The sequence below is a fragment of the Dendrobates tinctorius genome, unplaced genomic scaffold (genome assembly GCF_039654945.1).
Source record: "Dendrobates tinctorius isolate UK_male_01 unplaced genomic scaffold, ASM3965494v1 ptg000060l, whole genome shotgun sequence".
NCBI lineage: Eukaryota > Metazoa > Chordata > Amphibia > Anura > Dendrobatidae > Dendrobates > Dendrobates tinctorius.
Genome location: NW_027361728.1, coordinates 70,071,673 through 70,087,759, shown reverse-complemented (window position 1 = coordinate 70,087,759; position 16,087 = coordinate 70,071,673). Strand labels below are relative to the sequence as shown.

The 16,087-nt window shown below is 42.7% G+C and overlaps 1 protein-coding gene across 1 annotated transcript; it reads left to right on the top strand.

Annotated features, from left to right (window-relative positions):
* Positions 1 to 1,951: 1,951 nt before the first annotated feature.
* On the top strand, positions 1,952 to 5,483 carry P2RY1 (purinergic receptor P2Y1). Its single transcript, XM_073579029.1, has 2 exons — positions 1,952 to 2,171; positions 2,614 to 5,483. Exon 2 carries the CDS (start codon positions 2,675 to 2,677, stop codon positions 3,758 to 3,760), a length of 1,086 nt encoding a protein of 361 aa, XP_073435130.1. The 5' UTR covers positions 1,952 to 2,171; positions 2,614 to 2,674; the 3' UTR covers positions 3,761 to 5,483.
* The last annotated feature ends 10,604 nt before the right edge of the window (positions 5,484 to 16,087 follow it).

Sequence of the window (16,087 nt, the reverse complement as noted above, 5' to 3'; positions counted from 1 at the left end):
TGATCCGCTCATATGGGCGACATCCCCGAGTCCAAGGCGATCCCGCTGTCCACGCTGTCGGTGATGGATCTGAAGCATTCCCTGAAGTGCCTCCATGGTTCCGTCACAATCTCCTCCCGAAATTACCTAATTTCTGGTCAGCTTCTAGCACGTCACTCCCGGTGGAACGTCACGTGCGAATTTTAAAGTGCTTCTCGGGGCTCTGCTGTGTATTCCTGTGTCCACGGGAAAGGTAAGATCCCGACCGAGGCAGACTCTCTCAAAATCGAGACAGTTGGGAGGTATGAATGCTCCCCACCATACACCTTGTACACGCATAGCTCTGCACACCTCATACACACACAGTTCCGCTTTCTATACCTCGCACACACACGGCTTCATTCAGTACACACATGGCTTCACTCCGTAAACCTCGCACACATTCGGCTCTGCTCCGTACACCTCGTACACACGTGGCTCTGCTCCGTACACCTCGTACACACACGGCTCCGCTCTGTACACCTCGTACACACACAATCCGCTCCTTACACTTCGTACACACACAGCTCTGCACCGTGCACCTTGTACACACACGGCTCCGTACACCTCGTACACACATTGCTCCGCTCCATACACTTCGTACACATGCGGCTCCGTACACCTCATACACACGCGGCTCCACTACATACACCTCATACACACGCGGCTCCGCTCTGTACACCTCGCACACACACAGCTCTGTTACATCCACCCTGTAAACCCCTTCTGACCCCACACATAAACTTCCCCTCATCCAGCAGCATAACAACCAGCACAGCAGAGTCCTGCACACACTCAGGCCCCTGATCATGTGACCTTGACTCCTCGCCTCCTGTGACCTCATCACAGGACCTATTGCAGAGAAAAGAACATAGCGGCAGAGCAGGGAGATGATCGATTCTCCTTGCTCTGCCGCAGATAGTTACAGCAGCGTAGCCCGGGTGGGCCCCCTCACAGCACGGGCCCGGGGCCACCGCCCCCTCTGCCCCCCAGTAGCTATGCTACTGGCTACAGCGCTTTACCTTGCTGTTGTCCACATAACTCTTACTGGGGACACATGAGCTCATGAAAAAATCAGTCCGATTTTCCTCCAGAAAAGTTGGACGATTTTTTCTCACTTAAGAAAACAGAGAAATAGGTCCACAACACCTCGTAGCATCACAGGGTTAATTTTACCCACAATATGAGCGTACGTCAGATCCAAGGAGTCGCTCTTGGAATACGTTCAAACATCACAAACAGCAGAGACAGCGCTTCCCAGGTTGGTGGATTTTACATCTCCTTTATTCTGCCTTTATTCAGGCGATGTAAAATCCACCAACCTGTGAAGCGCTGTCTCTACTCTGTGATTTTTTTTTCTCACTTGTCATCAGTTTGCTGGCAGTATGTATTCCATTTTTTTTACTCAGCAGCTATTAATCATTTACAGGAGCATTTACAGTTTTCCTATGTTACAGAATTGCAATGTAGCCGTAATAATCGGATGCTTTACTGACATCCAATTTTTTTCTTGCACCCATCCGATTTCGGAGTGAAAGTGCAGAATGCTGCGATTGTTTTTCTCATGGCGAATACAGCTGAGAAAGAAAACTGCGGATCTGCACTGCCTCATTGAATAACATTGATCCTTTTTCATCGGATTGCACTCGTCTGAGTTACGTGCTAGTGTGAGCGAGCCCCAACACTAATCTAATCTTCGTTCATCTGATCGAAATCCAAATACGACTATTTTTCGGTGCCCGGTTGGCCTGAAAACCTTCTTTCCTTCTCTTCGGTTGTCAAAAAGGATCATAGAGATTCAAACTGAGAATAATGCGAGCCTGTGGGAATGACTTCTTATCAGCATGCATGTTGTTTTAGAGGGATGAGCTGGGAGACCACGCCTGCCTGTGACAAGTTGGTAAGGAGGTTGAGCTGTGCTCGCACCCACCATCCCTTCCTCCCTCCCTTCTCACTGTGTCTCTCTCATTCTCTGGAGAAGTAGTGCTGTACACTTTCTCTGTGTGAAGGAATCAATGTGGAAAGGCAGACTCTTGCACCGTGCGACAAAGGCAATGCAACTTTTCGCACACTCTCACTTGTGGTTTATGGGTTCCGGAGATGGCCACGACAGAGGTTTTTGATTGCAAAGATCAGAGGGACTACGCTGTGAGGTAGGCATGACTTGTAAAAGAATAACCAGTCATCCACACCAGTGCAATGCAAGTGGGTGGAAGTTTTTATAAATTGTGCCCTTTGCACTTCCTTCCATGTTAATGCGGTGACCCTACATAACTTTCATTGCCTGCTACTAGGTTGCTGCTTGCATTAGCCCTTTGGTATTATGTCACTAGAGAAGAGAGAGTCGATTTGTTCGATTAAAGCTTCACAGAGGATTAGGCTCTTAGAGTTTCAATAGAGAAGAGATTTTCTTAAAAAAAATGATTTGCTCATCTCTACCGGTCACCTTCATCGAAGAGTGCAGAATAAGCTGGGAAGTTTGCTGATTGTATAGATATACATTGTAATTCAGAATTAGGAGCCATTCTCAGCTCCCCAATTTACCTGATTATTAATGTAGTAACTGCTACCTCCTCCTTACCTTTTTCCTTTTAGATGATTGCAGCCACCAACCTCGTTGTTTTCCGCTCCCTGCCTGTTTTGACTTGAAAAGACCATGACAGAAGTCTTTCTATCAGCTCTTTTGAATGTTACTCAAAGCACTTTGCTGGCAAGTGGCTCATCTACTGGGAATGTCACAAAATGCTCTTTGACAAAGACAGGCTTTCAATTCTATTACCTCCCCGCTGTGTATATAGTGGTTTGTATCACAGGATTTATTGGTAACAGTGTGGCAATATGGATGTTCATTTTTCACATGAAACCATGGAGCAGTATCTCCGTCTACATGTTCAATTTGGCACTTGCAGATTTTTTATATGTCCTTTCCCTCCCAGCGTTGATTTTTTATTACTTCAATAAAACTGACTGGATTTTTGGGGATGTCATGTGCAAATTGCAAAGGTTTATATTTCACGTGAACCTGTATGGAAGCATTCTGTTCCTGACTTGTATCAGTGTCCACAGATACACAGGGGTAGTGCATCCACTCAAATCACTCGGGAGGCTGAAGAAGAAAAATTCCATCTACATCAGTGCTCTCGTCTGGTTCATTGTCATCGCTGGTATCTCTCCAATCCTATTTTTCTCTGGTACTGCTATGAGGAAAAATAAAACCATTACATGCTTTGACACATCTTCTGATGATTACTTAAGAAGCTACTTCATATACAGCATGTGCACCACCGTCTTTGGCTTCTGCATCCCTTTTATACTAATTCTGGGATGTTATGGATTAATCGTTAGAGCTTTGATCTATAAAGATATGAACAATGCTCCCCTGAGAAAAAAATCTATTTATCTGGTCATTATTGTCTTGACTGTCTTTGCAGTTTCATATCTGCCTTTCCATGTGATGAAGAACCTGAATTTGAGAGCCAGGCTGGATTTCCAGTCCCCTGAAATGTGTTCTTTCAATGACAGAGTCTATGCCACCTACCAAGTGACTAGGGGTCTTGCTAGCCTCAATAGCTGCGTGGATCCCATCCTATATTTCTTGGCAGGAGACACCTTTCGGCGGAAGCTGTCAAGGGCAACTAGGAAAGCATCTAGAAGAAGTGAAGCAAATGTGCAATCAAAGAGTGAGGAGATGACTCTCAACATCTTATCGGAGTACAAGCAGAATGGAGACACAAGCTTGTGAAGTCTAAGAATTGGATTGCTTCAGACACCCAACTGTTAGCACTATGGGGATGCATTTTCTAAGAATATGGCTGTTTCTTTCTTGTAATGATTTTACGGGTAAAAGTCAATTGAAATACTAAAGCAGGATAGGACTATTTATCCGAAAGAAGGCGGAAAGTTCAAAGGCATCTTGACAGACATTTGCATTCCCATCACTGTCTGAAAAACAAAAGGGTGTTTTCCCTCTAGGATCATTTTTTTCTCCACAAGCTTAACATTATAAATGTATTCTTTTCCAAATTATTCCAGATTTTACTGTGAATAAGTTTTAACTACTGCTAACACGGTGAAGGAATGTATCTCAAAAAGTTGTAATGTGCTGTTATTTGAAAAAGAAAAGTATTAATAATTAGGTGACTATATATTATTTTTCTGTGTACCTGCAACGGACATATGAAACAATTATTTTACTGGAGAGACATTTGACTTTTAGAAAACGAAGTGTTGATGCAATATAAATGTACTTTTTTTTTAAAAAAAGCCACCTCAATTGAAAGCTTAGCTAGAGGTATTTACTAGATACTACTGCCCTTTCATCGTTTAGCTATATCGGTTTTAATAGAGATGAAAGAAAAAGAGGCAAAATAGGGCAACATTGCGTATCCAAATGTTTATATAACCATTGGGGACATTACTGGTAACGTAGAGGTGACTGAGGGGATGGTCAAAAAGAAGTTATGTCCTTGGTCCTACCAATGAAGGTTGTAGCGGAAGCACTTGTGTACATGACAAATAAGATTATCGTTCTTTAACAGTGTGTCAATTGTCTGACAGTTTTATTGCACAAAATGGACTATTTAAAAATACATAAATTAAAAAATTAACAAAGTTAAATGGAGAATGAAACATTCTAGAATTTGGATTTCTAATGAACAAGGGCTCACTGTGGAAAAGGTCAATACTACCCACCTTTGGCACTAGACTAGAATTTATGTGAGGTGTATGATAGAAGACTATGAGAAACCTAATATGCTGTATGAGATTTGGTGTTTTTTTTATTAAACCAGGCTAGACTGTATGCCTGCAGTATGCAAGGCTGTCTGTCCCCTTGACCTCCAGATCCAGATCTGCCCTGGTACCATTAACTACTGAGAAATACAAAAATATGTAGATCTCCAGAAACATTTCTCAATTCTGGGCATCAAGACCATTTTTTTTTTTTTTAGTGCTCAGCAACTAACAGTACAATAACGTTCTTGAAATGTGGCATGATGTATCTCTATATCATGTCAATAGATGATATGAAGGGATAAATGTGATTTATATGTTAAACGTACTGTGTATGTTTGGAATATAGTACTGTATGTGTTTTAATGCTTACGTGAAAAATGTTTTATTTTTGTACCATTTATCTGTAATTTAATATAGTTGAGTAAATCTGTTTTACCTGTGATTTAACAGTGCCATTTAATTGACTTGCCTATGGAGACAGTGTTACTTGACATTAAAGCCTCTCTCAGGTTTTGTAGTTCAATTACTAAATGTGTTAAACTTTCACAATAAAAGGGTATTCATTTTTCTTATGGCGCTGTGATATTTGCATGCAGAATATGTGTACAGCATGGTAGTAGTTCATAGATACTAAACAGCAAGAAAAACGACAACTTTTCACCCCAAGTGTGTCCGGTGTTGTACTTGGCCATTTCAAAGTCAAAGAGACCCAATAAAACTATGAAATACGTTCTGCTGTTTTTATATTATTAAGCATCAGAAGTAAAGTGCAGCGTCCACTAGATGTAGACTGAGCAGCCTAAGGATGGAAAACCTCTGCCGTGTAGTAACCTGCATATACTGGACCTTTTTCTATGAGAATATGAGAGCTGTCAGGCCGAATTAGTGGTTTCACACGTCTTCAAGGAAAGAAAACTAGTCACTGTCTCTTTCTATTAGTGGAGAGTGTCTAAATGTATGTGAAGGGAGAAGGTTCATAGGTTTCACTTCATACCAGGAGATGGACCTCTATGCAAATGCAGCTTTAATCTTGGTGCCATTGCTTCTTCCCCATGTACAAAGTATATGAGAGAAGAAAGGTTCCACTCATTACCCTAGATTACAGAACATGCCTTTGATAGAAGTTTTCAAGACAAAACATTATTCAAATTCATCTCCATCACCGCTATGCTATTATAGCATGACATCCATCTAACCTACATTAATGTGTTTTCCAAACACAGCATAAGCAAGTGTACGCTCCTCTGATTGAATGGTAATAGGCATTACGATATAGAAAATCATGAATTTAAATAAACAACATATGCACAGATTTTGGGATCAGCATACATGGTACATTTTAATTAAGTACTGTTCCTCTGTTTGTCAATTTTCATGACTATTCATGATTCAGTTTTAATTACAATTGGGTGGGTTCCACTATATTGTGAATTGACACTTTTGTTATTCAGGTCGCACCTGATTGTCATATTCAATTAGAAACCAGTAGGCCATATTGTTACAGCTTGCATTTGTTTTCTATGTGAATGGAATAATTTAATACTGGTCTTATAATTATGCAGTGCTAGTAATGTAATATGATCTACGGTGGTCATGATGTATAGAGATTGCTTAGTTAATTGCCCCTTTTGGGTCGTATTGAGCTTATTAAAATGCTTTCTGTGAACTAGCTCTCTCAAGGACCAGTGTCCCCTGAAGTGAATGTATAACCATTAATGTTGAGCATTCCGATACCGCAAATATCGGGTATCGGCCGATATGCGTGGTATCGGAATTCCGATACCGAGTACCGATATTTTTACAATATCGAAAATCGGAATCGGAAGTTCCCATAATGCAATGAGCCAGTTGTGTTAGCCATGTTAACTAATGGAATGGCTGTGATTGGCTGCTGAAATGATGTCATCATGATGCGCGGTCTGTGCGGGCCTGCCGGGGGTCTGTGCGGGCCTGCCGGGGGTCTGTGCGGGCTGCCGGGGGTTTGTACGGGCCTGCCGGGGGTCTGTGCGGGCTACCAGGGGTCTGTGCGGGCCTGCTGGGGGTCTGTACGGACCTGCCGGGGACTGTGTGGGCTGCCGGGGGTCTGTGCGGGCTGCCGGAGGTCTATACGGGCCTGCCGGGGGTCTGTGCGGGCTGTCGGGGGTCTGTGCGGGCCTGCTGAGAGTCTGTGCGGAATGGCGGGGGTCTGTACGGGCCTGCCGGGGGTCTGTGCGGGTCTGCCGGGGGTCTGTGCGGGCTGCCGGGGGTCTGTGCGGGCCTGCCGGGGGTCTGTACGGGCCTGCCGGGGGTCTGTCGGGGGTCTGTGCGGGCCTGCTGAGAGTCTGTGCGGAATGGCGGGGGTCTGTACGGGCCTGCCGGGGGTCTGTGCGGGTCTGCCGGGGGTCTGTGCGGGCCTGCCGGGGGTCTGTACGGGCCTGCCGGGGGTCTGTGTGGGCTGCCGGGGTCTGTGCGGGCCTGCCGAGGGTCTGTGCGGGCTGCCGGGGGTCTGTACGGGCCTGCCGGGGGTCTGTGCGGGCCTGCCAGGGGTCTGTGCGGGCTGCCGGGGGTCTGTACGGGCCTGCCGGGGGTCTGTGCGGGCTGCCGGGGTACATACTACATAATACATACATACTACATATATACTACATTCATACAAAATACATACATACTACATACATACTACATATATATACTACATTCATACAACATACATACTACATACTTACTACATGCATACAACATACATACATACTACATACATACTAAATATATACTACATTCACACAACATACATACATACTACATACTTGCTACATACATACAACATACATACATACATACTACACACTTACTACATACATACAACATGCATACAACATACTACATACAACATATATACTACATACATACTACATACATACTACATACAATACTTTCATACAATACATACATATAGACATACAGTACATATTACATAGAGTACATACTCACCATCACTTGTCGCTTTGATCCCCAAAGCAAAGCAGTGTCATCTCACTGTAAAAAATATTAAAATAACAAACAAGCAATATACTCCCTGATCTGCAGAAATCCACGAGTGTCCCACGGCGATCTCCTGCAGTGCATCACTGAGAGGTTACTATAGTTCACTGGTCTCACTTCATGGCAAAAGCTGCGTCGGAACTTTATCACACAGCAATGCCAAAAGTGAGACTAGGGACTATTTTTTTACAGTGGCGGAGGAATACAGTGCGGAAGGATACCTAGTGCCCGTCATTGTATTACTGGTGCCCCTAGAGAGCGGTCGCATCAGCTGATGCTGCTGTTCTCCACGGGAGATCGTCGTGGGACACTCGTGGATTTCTGCGGATCAGGGAGTATATTGGTTGTTTGTTATTTTAATACTTTTTACAGATGACACTGGCTTCAGGGATCAAAGTGACAAGTGATGGTGAGTATGTACTCTATGTTATATGAACTGCATGTCTATATGTATGTATTGCATGAATGTAGGAATGTATTGTATGTAGTATGTAGTATGTATGTATTATGTATGTAGTATGTATGTTGTATGTCTGTAGCATGTTTTATGTATGTTGTATGTCTGTAGTATGTATGTAGTATGTAGTATGTATGTATGTTGTATGAATGTAGTATATATGTAGTTTGTATGTAGTATGTATGTATGTTGTATGAATGTAGTATATATATAGTATGTATGTAGTATGTATGTATGTATGTTGCATGAATGTAGTATATATGTAGTATGTATGTAGCATGTATGTATGCTGTATGAATGTAGCATATATGAAGTATGTAAGTAGTATGTAGTATGTATGTTGTATATATGTAGTATGTATGTAGTATGTATGTATGTTGTATGAATGTAGTATATATGTAGTATGTATGTAGTATGTATGTATGTATCTTGTATGAATGTAGTATATATGTAGTATGTATGTAGTATGTAGTATGTATGTATGTTGTATGAATGTAGCATGTATGTATTATGTAGCATGTATGTATGTTGTGTGAATGTAGTATATATGTAGTATGTATGTAGTATGTATTTATGTTGTATGAATTCAGTATATATGAAGTATGTATGTAGTATGTATGTATGTTGTGTGAATGTAGTATATATGTAGTATGTATGTAGTATGTATGTATGTATGTATGTTGTATGAATGTAGTATATATGCAGTATCTATGTTTTTTTTTTTTTTTTTACATTCAACACATTAGCCGGATGATGGGACTACTACTGTCCCATCATTGGCTAATGTGTCAATCACTGTCATTGTAGCACGCATCGCCCGATGGGACTTGTAGTCCCATCGGACGATGCCTGCACACACACACAACCCCGAGCAGGCCCGCACAGACCCCTGGCAGCCCGCACAGACCCCCGGCAGGCCCCCGTACAGACCCCCGGCAGGCCCGCACAGACCCCCGGCAGCCCACACAGACCCCCGGCAGGTCCGCACAAACCCCCGGCAGCCCGCACAGACCCCCGGCAGGCCCGCACAGAACCCCGGCAGCCCGCACAGACCCCCGGCAGGCCCGTACAGACCCCCGGCAGGCCTGCACAGACCTCCGGCAGCCCGTACATTCCCCCGGCAGCCCGCACAGACCCCTGGCAGGCCCGCACAGACCCCCGGCAGGCCTGCATAGACTCCCAGCAGCCCACTCAGACCCCCGACATGCCGGCACAGACCCCCGGCAGCCCACACAGACCCCAGGCAGGCCCGCACAGACCCCCGGCAGCCCGCACAGACCCCCGAGAGGCCCGTACAGACCCCACCCGCACACACAGACACGCACAGTGTCCGCCCACGCACCGCCCACACTCTTCCCCCCTCCCGAACTGGATGTGCGGGAGTAAAGAAAGGGTTTTTTTTAATTCCGATATTTGTGCCCCATTGACTTGCATGGGTTTCCGGTATTGGAATCGGCGATACCCGATACTTTTTGGGTATCGGTCTGATCCAATCCGATCCGATACTTCACGATATCGGATGGTATCGCTCAACAGTAATAACCATTGATTTTAACTAGTGGTATAATACTTAATTTTCTTTGTAGTGGCGCTGCATGGAAATGAGATTTTGCAGTTCACCACCAGCATGGTCTTCTTCAATAAAGCAATCTCCAGGGAACCCTCTTTCTAAAAACAGTTTGTGCACACCAGACAGCCTCCTTTAGGCTTCTTTTACACTTACTGGGTTTTTTGCGGCACGTTATTTTGGCACGTTTTTGCGGGCTATATCACCACAATTTTTACGGTCTGCCGCAATAACGGACCACAAAAAACTTGCGGATCACCGTTTTTCATGAAACCAATACTATGGAACTAGTATTGGGAAAAAAACGGCGTTCCGCAAAACCGGAAGTCATGGTGCACCCCACAATCAAACTTCCGTGTCCATACACCGTAAAAAAAGATCGAGCAGGCTCGTTCTTTTTTCATGGCCGCGAATACAGCCCTCATGGCCGTACAGCACACGGCACACCATGGATTTTATGGGGCCGATTTTGCAGCCCCATATAAATCTATTGGGGCTGCAAAAACACGGTAAGGGTCCCGTTTCACATAGCGACTCACCAGCGATCCCAACAATGACACAACCTGGTAGGGATCGCTGGTGCGTCGCTACATGGTCGCTAGTACGCTGCCAAACAGGAAGATCTCTTCAACGACGCACCAGCGATCGCGACAATGATGCAACCTGGTAAGGATCACTGGTGCATTGTCACACAGCAGCTATTCTGAACGATTCCAGCCTGCGCCCCCGAGTTCTGCGTCGCCAACGATGCATGCTGGCCAGCGGGACGCCGGCGATGAAAAAATTGGCCCCGGACATTCAAGCACGATCAGCGATATCCAGCAGGGGGGGGGCTGGTCGCCGCTATGTGTCACATGTTGCGAGATCGCTGTTGCATCACAAAATCGGTGACTCATCAGCGATCTCGCTATGTGAGACGGGGCCATAAGTGTAAAAGAAGCCTTAAGAAGATCATACCTTTTATCTGTGTGTATATTGGAACATTCAGTTCTTGATGCTTTTGTATAGTAGCTTTTTTGGAAGATGAATAGCATGCTCTGAAAATGATGCATTTTTTCAACCCAGAAAATGTTACGCTTGACAATAATTATACTTTATATAACATCCTCTTTAGCTGTCAAGCACCAGGGGAAGTATAGTTTAGCACAAGAGCACAGACAGTTCACCACCTTTGTACTATTGCTCTTTACGCTGCAGTTAGTGGTTTTGTCCACTTCATAAGTCAAGTAGTTTAATAAGTCTGATTTGATATGCACAAATTAGATCTTTTCATGAGAACATATGGCAGCATGACTGTGTCTGTATAGTTATCCTACTCCAGGTGGTTTCTATTTTTACCATGCTAGAATTAGTTTGTATACAGCACTGAAGACCCCACACGTCTCTAAAGAAAACAAATTTCAGGTTCTAGTTAATCTCAAACAAATAAGATCAGCTCTAAATGTCTCTTGGTTTTAGAATTTACTTTAAGTGATGATGCAATGACAGGGCTAATTGTATGCAGCTATTCTGTCTTTATAGGATACATACAATGGACTAGATCAAGGTGAAATGGAGCTCCTGGCAAATGTAGATGGGATCGAACAACACTCTAATGTGCATGGAAACAATAAGTGTTATCATGTTAGACTTTTACATTCCTATTCACTTTAAAAGCAGCACTCCAAATTGTTTTTGTTTTATTTTTACTGTTCATTGGTATCAAAAATGTAAGGCTTCTGCCTTTAGTAATATACTTACAGCCGCCATATTCTGATGTTCTCGGCACATCTTCGGTTGTATTCTACTAGCTGTTGTGACCTGCTGGATTGCTGCAGAGTTTGCTTGGAAAGCTGGAGGTCACATCTAAATGTAAGTCTATGAGAGCCAAAGTGAGGCTCTCATGGACATACATTGAGTATTTATGACTTTTAGTTTTGACTTCCGGTCAGTTTCCGCAGTCATAAGATGGCACAGCGCGACTGAAGCTGTACCAGGAAGCAGAAGACGGTGGATGGCAAGGATTATACTAGGGGCAGGGAACATGGATTAGTGCCATCTCTCTTGGAGTGGTGCTTTACATTTCTCCATCTTAGTAAGTGAAGACTAGTTATTTTGGCACTGAACTCTATATCGCACCAATCTTGAAAATGAGAGGGCTGCAGTGCTGCTTCAGTAAAATGTCCCCTTCAATTTTTCTGTTGTACAGAACCACTTCTCATACCCAACTATTACCAGCTGCATTTACGTGAATAACTTACAATGGTTGGTCAGAAACGCTCCTGTGCAGGCGAAAACTGTTAAGGGATGTAGCACTGAAGCCAAACAGCAGGGTCTTCAATTTCAGTATCGATGAGGGGCCAAAAGGTCGGAATCCTAATCGTCATTAGGTGATGACACTTCCTAGAAAAAATGCTATCATGTACTGCAACGGCAAAACCTCTTTAAAGTAAAATGTACTGGGCACCCTGTGTAATTAGTACTAGTAGCATCCACTTTTGACAATATCATAGCTTGTAAATGCTTTTTGAAGCCAGACAAGTGTCTTTCAACACTTCCTTGGGGAATTTTCATCCATTCTTCCTTGCAAAATTATTTCAGTTCTGTGAGATTCCTGGGTTGTCTTGCATGCACTGCTATTTTGAGGTCTAGCCACAGATTTTCAATAATGTTCACATGAGGGGATTGTGAGGGCCATTGTAAAACCTTCAGCTTGAGCCTTTTGTGGTAGTCTAGTGTGGATTTTAATGTGCAATTAGGATCATTATCCATTTGTAGAAGCCATCTTGTTTTCACCTTCGGCTTTTTTTTACAGATGATGTTATGTTTGGATCAAGAATTTGTTGAAATTTCATTGAATCATTCTTCCGTCTACCCGTGTAATGTTTCCCCGTACCATAGGCTGCATCACAACCCCAGAGCATGATTCATCTACCCTCATGCTTAATGCTTAGTGAGATGTTGTTTTGATAAAATTCTGTGTCTTTTCTTCACAAATACATTTGATCATTGTGGCCAAAGAGTTCTATTTTAAATTAACGAGTGCACATAACTTGTTTCCAAAATGCATCCGGCTTGTTTAGATGCTAGTTTGCATACTTCTAATGCTTAATGTTATGTTAAGGACACAGGAAAGATTTTCTTCTGATTCTTCCATGAAGGCCATATTTGTGCAGGTATCTCTGAACAGTAGAACAATGTACCACAACCCCAGAGTCTGATAAATCTTTCTGAAGGTCTTTTGCAGTCAAGCAGGAGTTCTGATTTACCTCTCTACCATTCCTACAAGCTGCTCTCAATGAAATTTTGCTAAGTCTTCCAGGCCTTATCTTCACCTCCAGTGTTCCTATTAACTTTCAATTCTAAATTGCATTTCGAACTGAGGAAAAGGCAACTGAAAATGCTTTGCTTTCTTCGTATAGCCTTCTACTTTGTGGGCCTCCTCCATTTTTATTTTCAGAGTGTTAAGGCCCCGTCACACTAAGCGACTTACCAGCGATCCCGACACCGATATCAAGGTGTCAGGATCGCTAGTAAGTCGCTATGTGATCGCTGGTGAGCTGTCACACAGACAGCTTCACCAGCGATCAGCACAGCGATGCCGAGCGTGCGGCATCGCTGGCCACCCCTGTAAAAAATAGAATTAAAATAAAAAATATTGTTATTCTCACCTTCCGATATCCCGCGCAGTCTTCCGGCCTCTCTCCACGCTCCGGTCCCAGTGATACTTTGCAAGAATGACCGCGAGAATGTCACGGTCTCGCGGCAGGGATGTCTCGCGGTCATTCGTGCAAAGGATCACTGGGACCGGAGCGTGGAGAGAGGCCGGAAGACTGCGCGGGACATTGGAAGGTGAGAATAACAATATTTTTTATTATTTTTTATTATTTTTTACACCTGATCGCTGGCCTCCCGCCTGTCACACACAGCGATGCGTGCTGGCCAGCGGGAGACCAGCGACCAAAGAAATGTCCAGAGATTTCCCAGAGCGATCAGCGATACCGGCAGGGGGGCCGCTCGCTGATCGCTGTCACACACAGCGATCTCGCTGGTGAGATCGCTGTTACGTCACAAAAGTTGTGACTCAGCAGCGATCTCGCTACCGAGATCGCTTAGTGTGACGGGACCCTTAAAGCAGCTGCTCATGAGACCCCATGGCTGCTGTTTTTGGCACAAGGTTAGATGAGCTGTATTTTTATAAACAATAGCAGTAATTTTGACCAGAGGTGCCCAAACGTTTACATGCCACTGTATTCCTGCTAAGGGAGTGTCTCCGGGAAAAGTTGGAGAAAAAAATGGATGGTAGAGACCTCGCAAAGCTTTTGCTCTCACTATATTCTAGCCCTGGATCCATTCATATATATTGGGTAGGAAAGCGTTTGGCAAAATGTAAAACTGGTTCTCATTGAAAAAGAATTGAACTTCAAATGTCATGTTTAAAGGGTATCTTTTATTAAAAAAATTACATTGTTAAATTGAGATTTTGTGTTACATGTATTAAAAATGGCAGTTTTTTAATATCATGATCTTTATTAAAAAGAAACAAAATTAGCGATCTTACAATTTTTCTTTTTTAGAATCATATTTCCTGTTCCTTCAGGAATAATTTGCAGGAGTTCTTTTATCAGTAGAGGCAAAATTACAATGACAGATTATATCTCTATACACAATTGACAACACAGGATCCGCTATTCACAATCACAACTGACCCTGCTCCCCTCCCTTCACAAGAACCTTTGCACAACCTCAATAGATGATTCAATACAAAACATTGAGTTGGGGTCTAACCATTGTGGCTATTGTGCATGTATTGTATTCTCAAACAAATGGAAGTATGATCTAAACAACTCCAAGTGGTCAGTGTAAATATTGCATGATTCATATTTGTTATTTTAAACATGCATTGGCAATTTTTAAAAAGAATATATATATATTTAACCGAAAAAAGATTTAATCAACAGTTCATTTTCTGATTATAGCTTTCCTTAAAGAGGACTTGGTCAAAAAATGTGTTAAGTACCTTATAAAACGTCCTGGAGATTGCCTTATGCTCCTGCTCGTTTCCATTTTGTGCTGTGTCACTCAACTGCAGAGAAATACTAAATTCGCCTCCTCCGGTGCACAGTATATGACATCTCTGCAGGTCTGCAATCAATTTTGGTGCTTCTACAGAGTCTTCATTATGGGCGAGTGCTTTCACCCTTCCCTCCCAGACACTGCCAATTGCAGCTCATTAGCTGATCTGGCAGGCTCAAATGCTGCTGAGCTGATTTTATCAATGTCTGGGAGGGATGAATGAAAGGTTGAAAAAGCAATCCCCTTCTCTGAAGAATCTGAAGAAAAGTTGGTCTGTAAAAGGAGATTTCACATACTGCCCAAAACAGAAAACAGCAGCAGAATTTGGGTGAGCTCATAAACTTGACAGAGTATTTAACTAAATGTTTGACCAAATGAAAGGTTCCTCTTTAATGCATTAGCTAGATAAACTAAAAAAGGTGATCTAACTGGTTGGTACCAATATTACCTTCACTCATATTCGTGAGGCCTATAGTATGAAGTGTTGCATATAGCTTTATATGGATTTACATGTAAGTGAATATTCCAACTAGTTTTAGAACTTACTTGAGGCATAATTATGCTCTGTAGGAAACCAAATGGAAGTTGGTGAGTTGGCCTAGTTTCGGTGCATTCCTTGACAGAACAATGTGCCAAAATTTGAGAGAAAATATTGGTTCCACCTATTATGACCACTCTAGATGCTTGCATGTTTGATAAAATTTTCTATCATTGCTTTCAAGGCGACATGGTTTCCATAATAACCCCACTATTTTTTATTCTTCATTTTTCACACCTAAGTCCTATTGTATCACCAATGCAGCTTAAAATGATATGCATTGCAAAGTTATTAAGAATATGCTAAACTCCATTACCAAAGTACATTTTTTATAAACATAGACAAATCTTCCATATTTTGTAATCCTCTTACTAATGTCCCTGGCTTTCTAATCTGAATTCATTTAGTGAATTATTTTATATGCCAGTATTGTTCTTTTAAATCCACTTTTATTTTTGCTAACTCGACTTGCTGCTACTTTTGCTTTTTTATTCTTTTTCCATGTTATTTGAAATCACATTTAAATTTATGGATTTTATTCATATTTGCATTGGGAAAATTGCCAACTACAAGTAATGGATTGCTTACCGGACGATCTTATCAAACCTTCTCCGTGTTATTCAAACTCAGCCTATATTTAGACATAAAATTATTTTGCAGGATTACTTTATTTTTGTTTTTTTTCGTGTTAAGATTG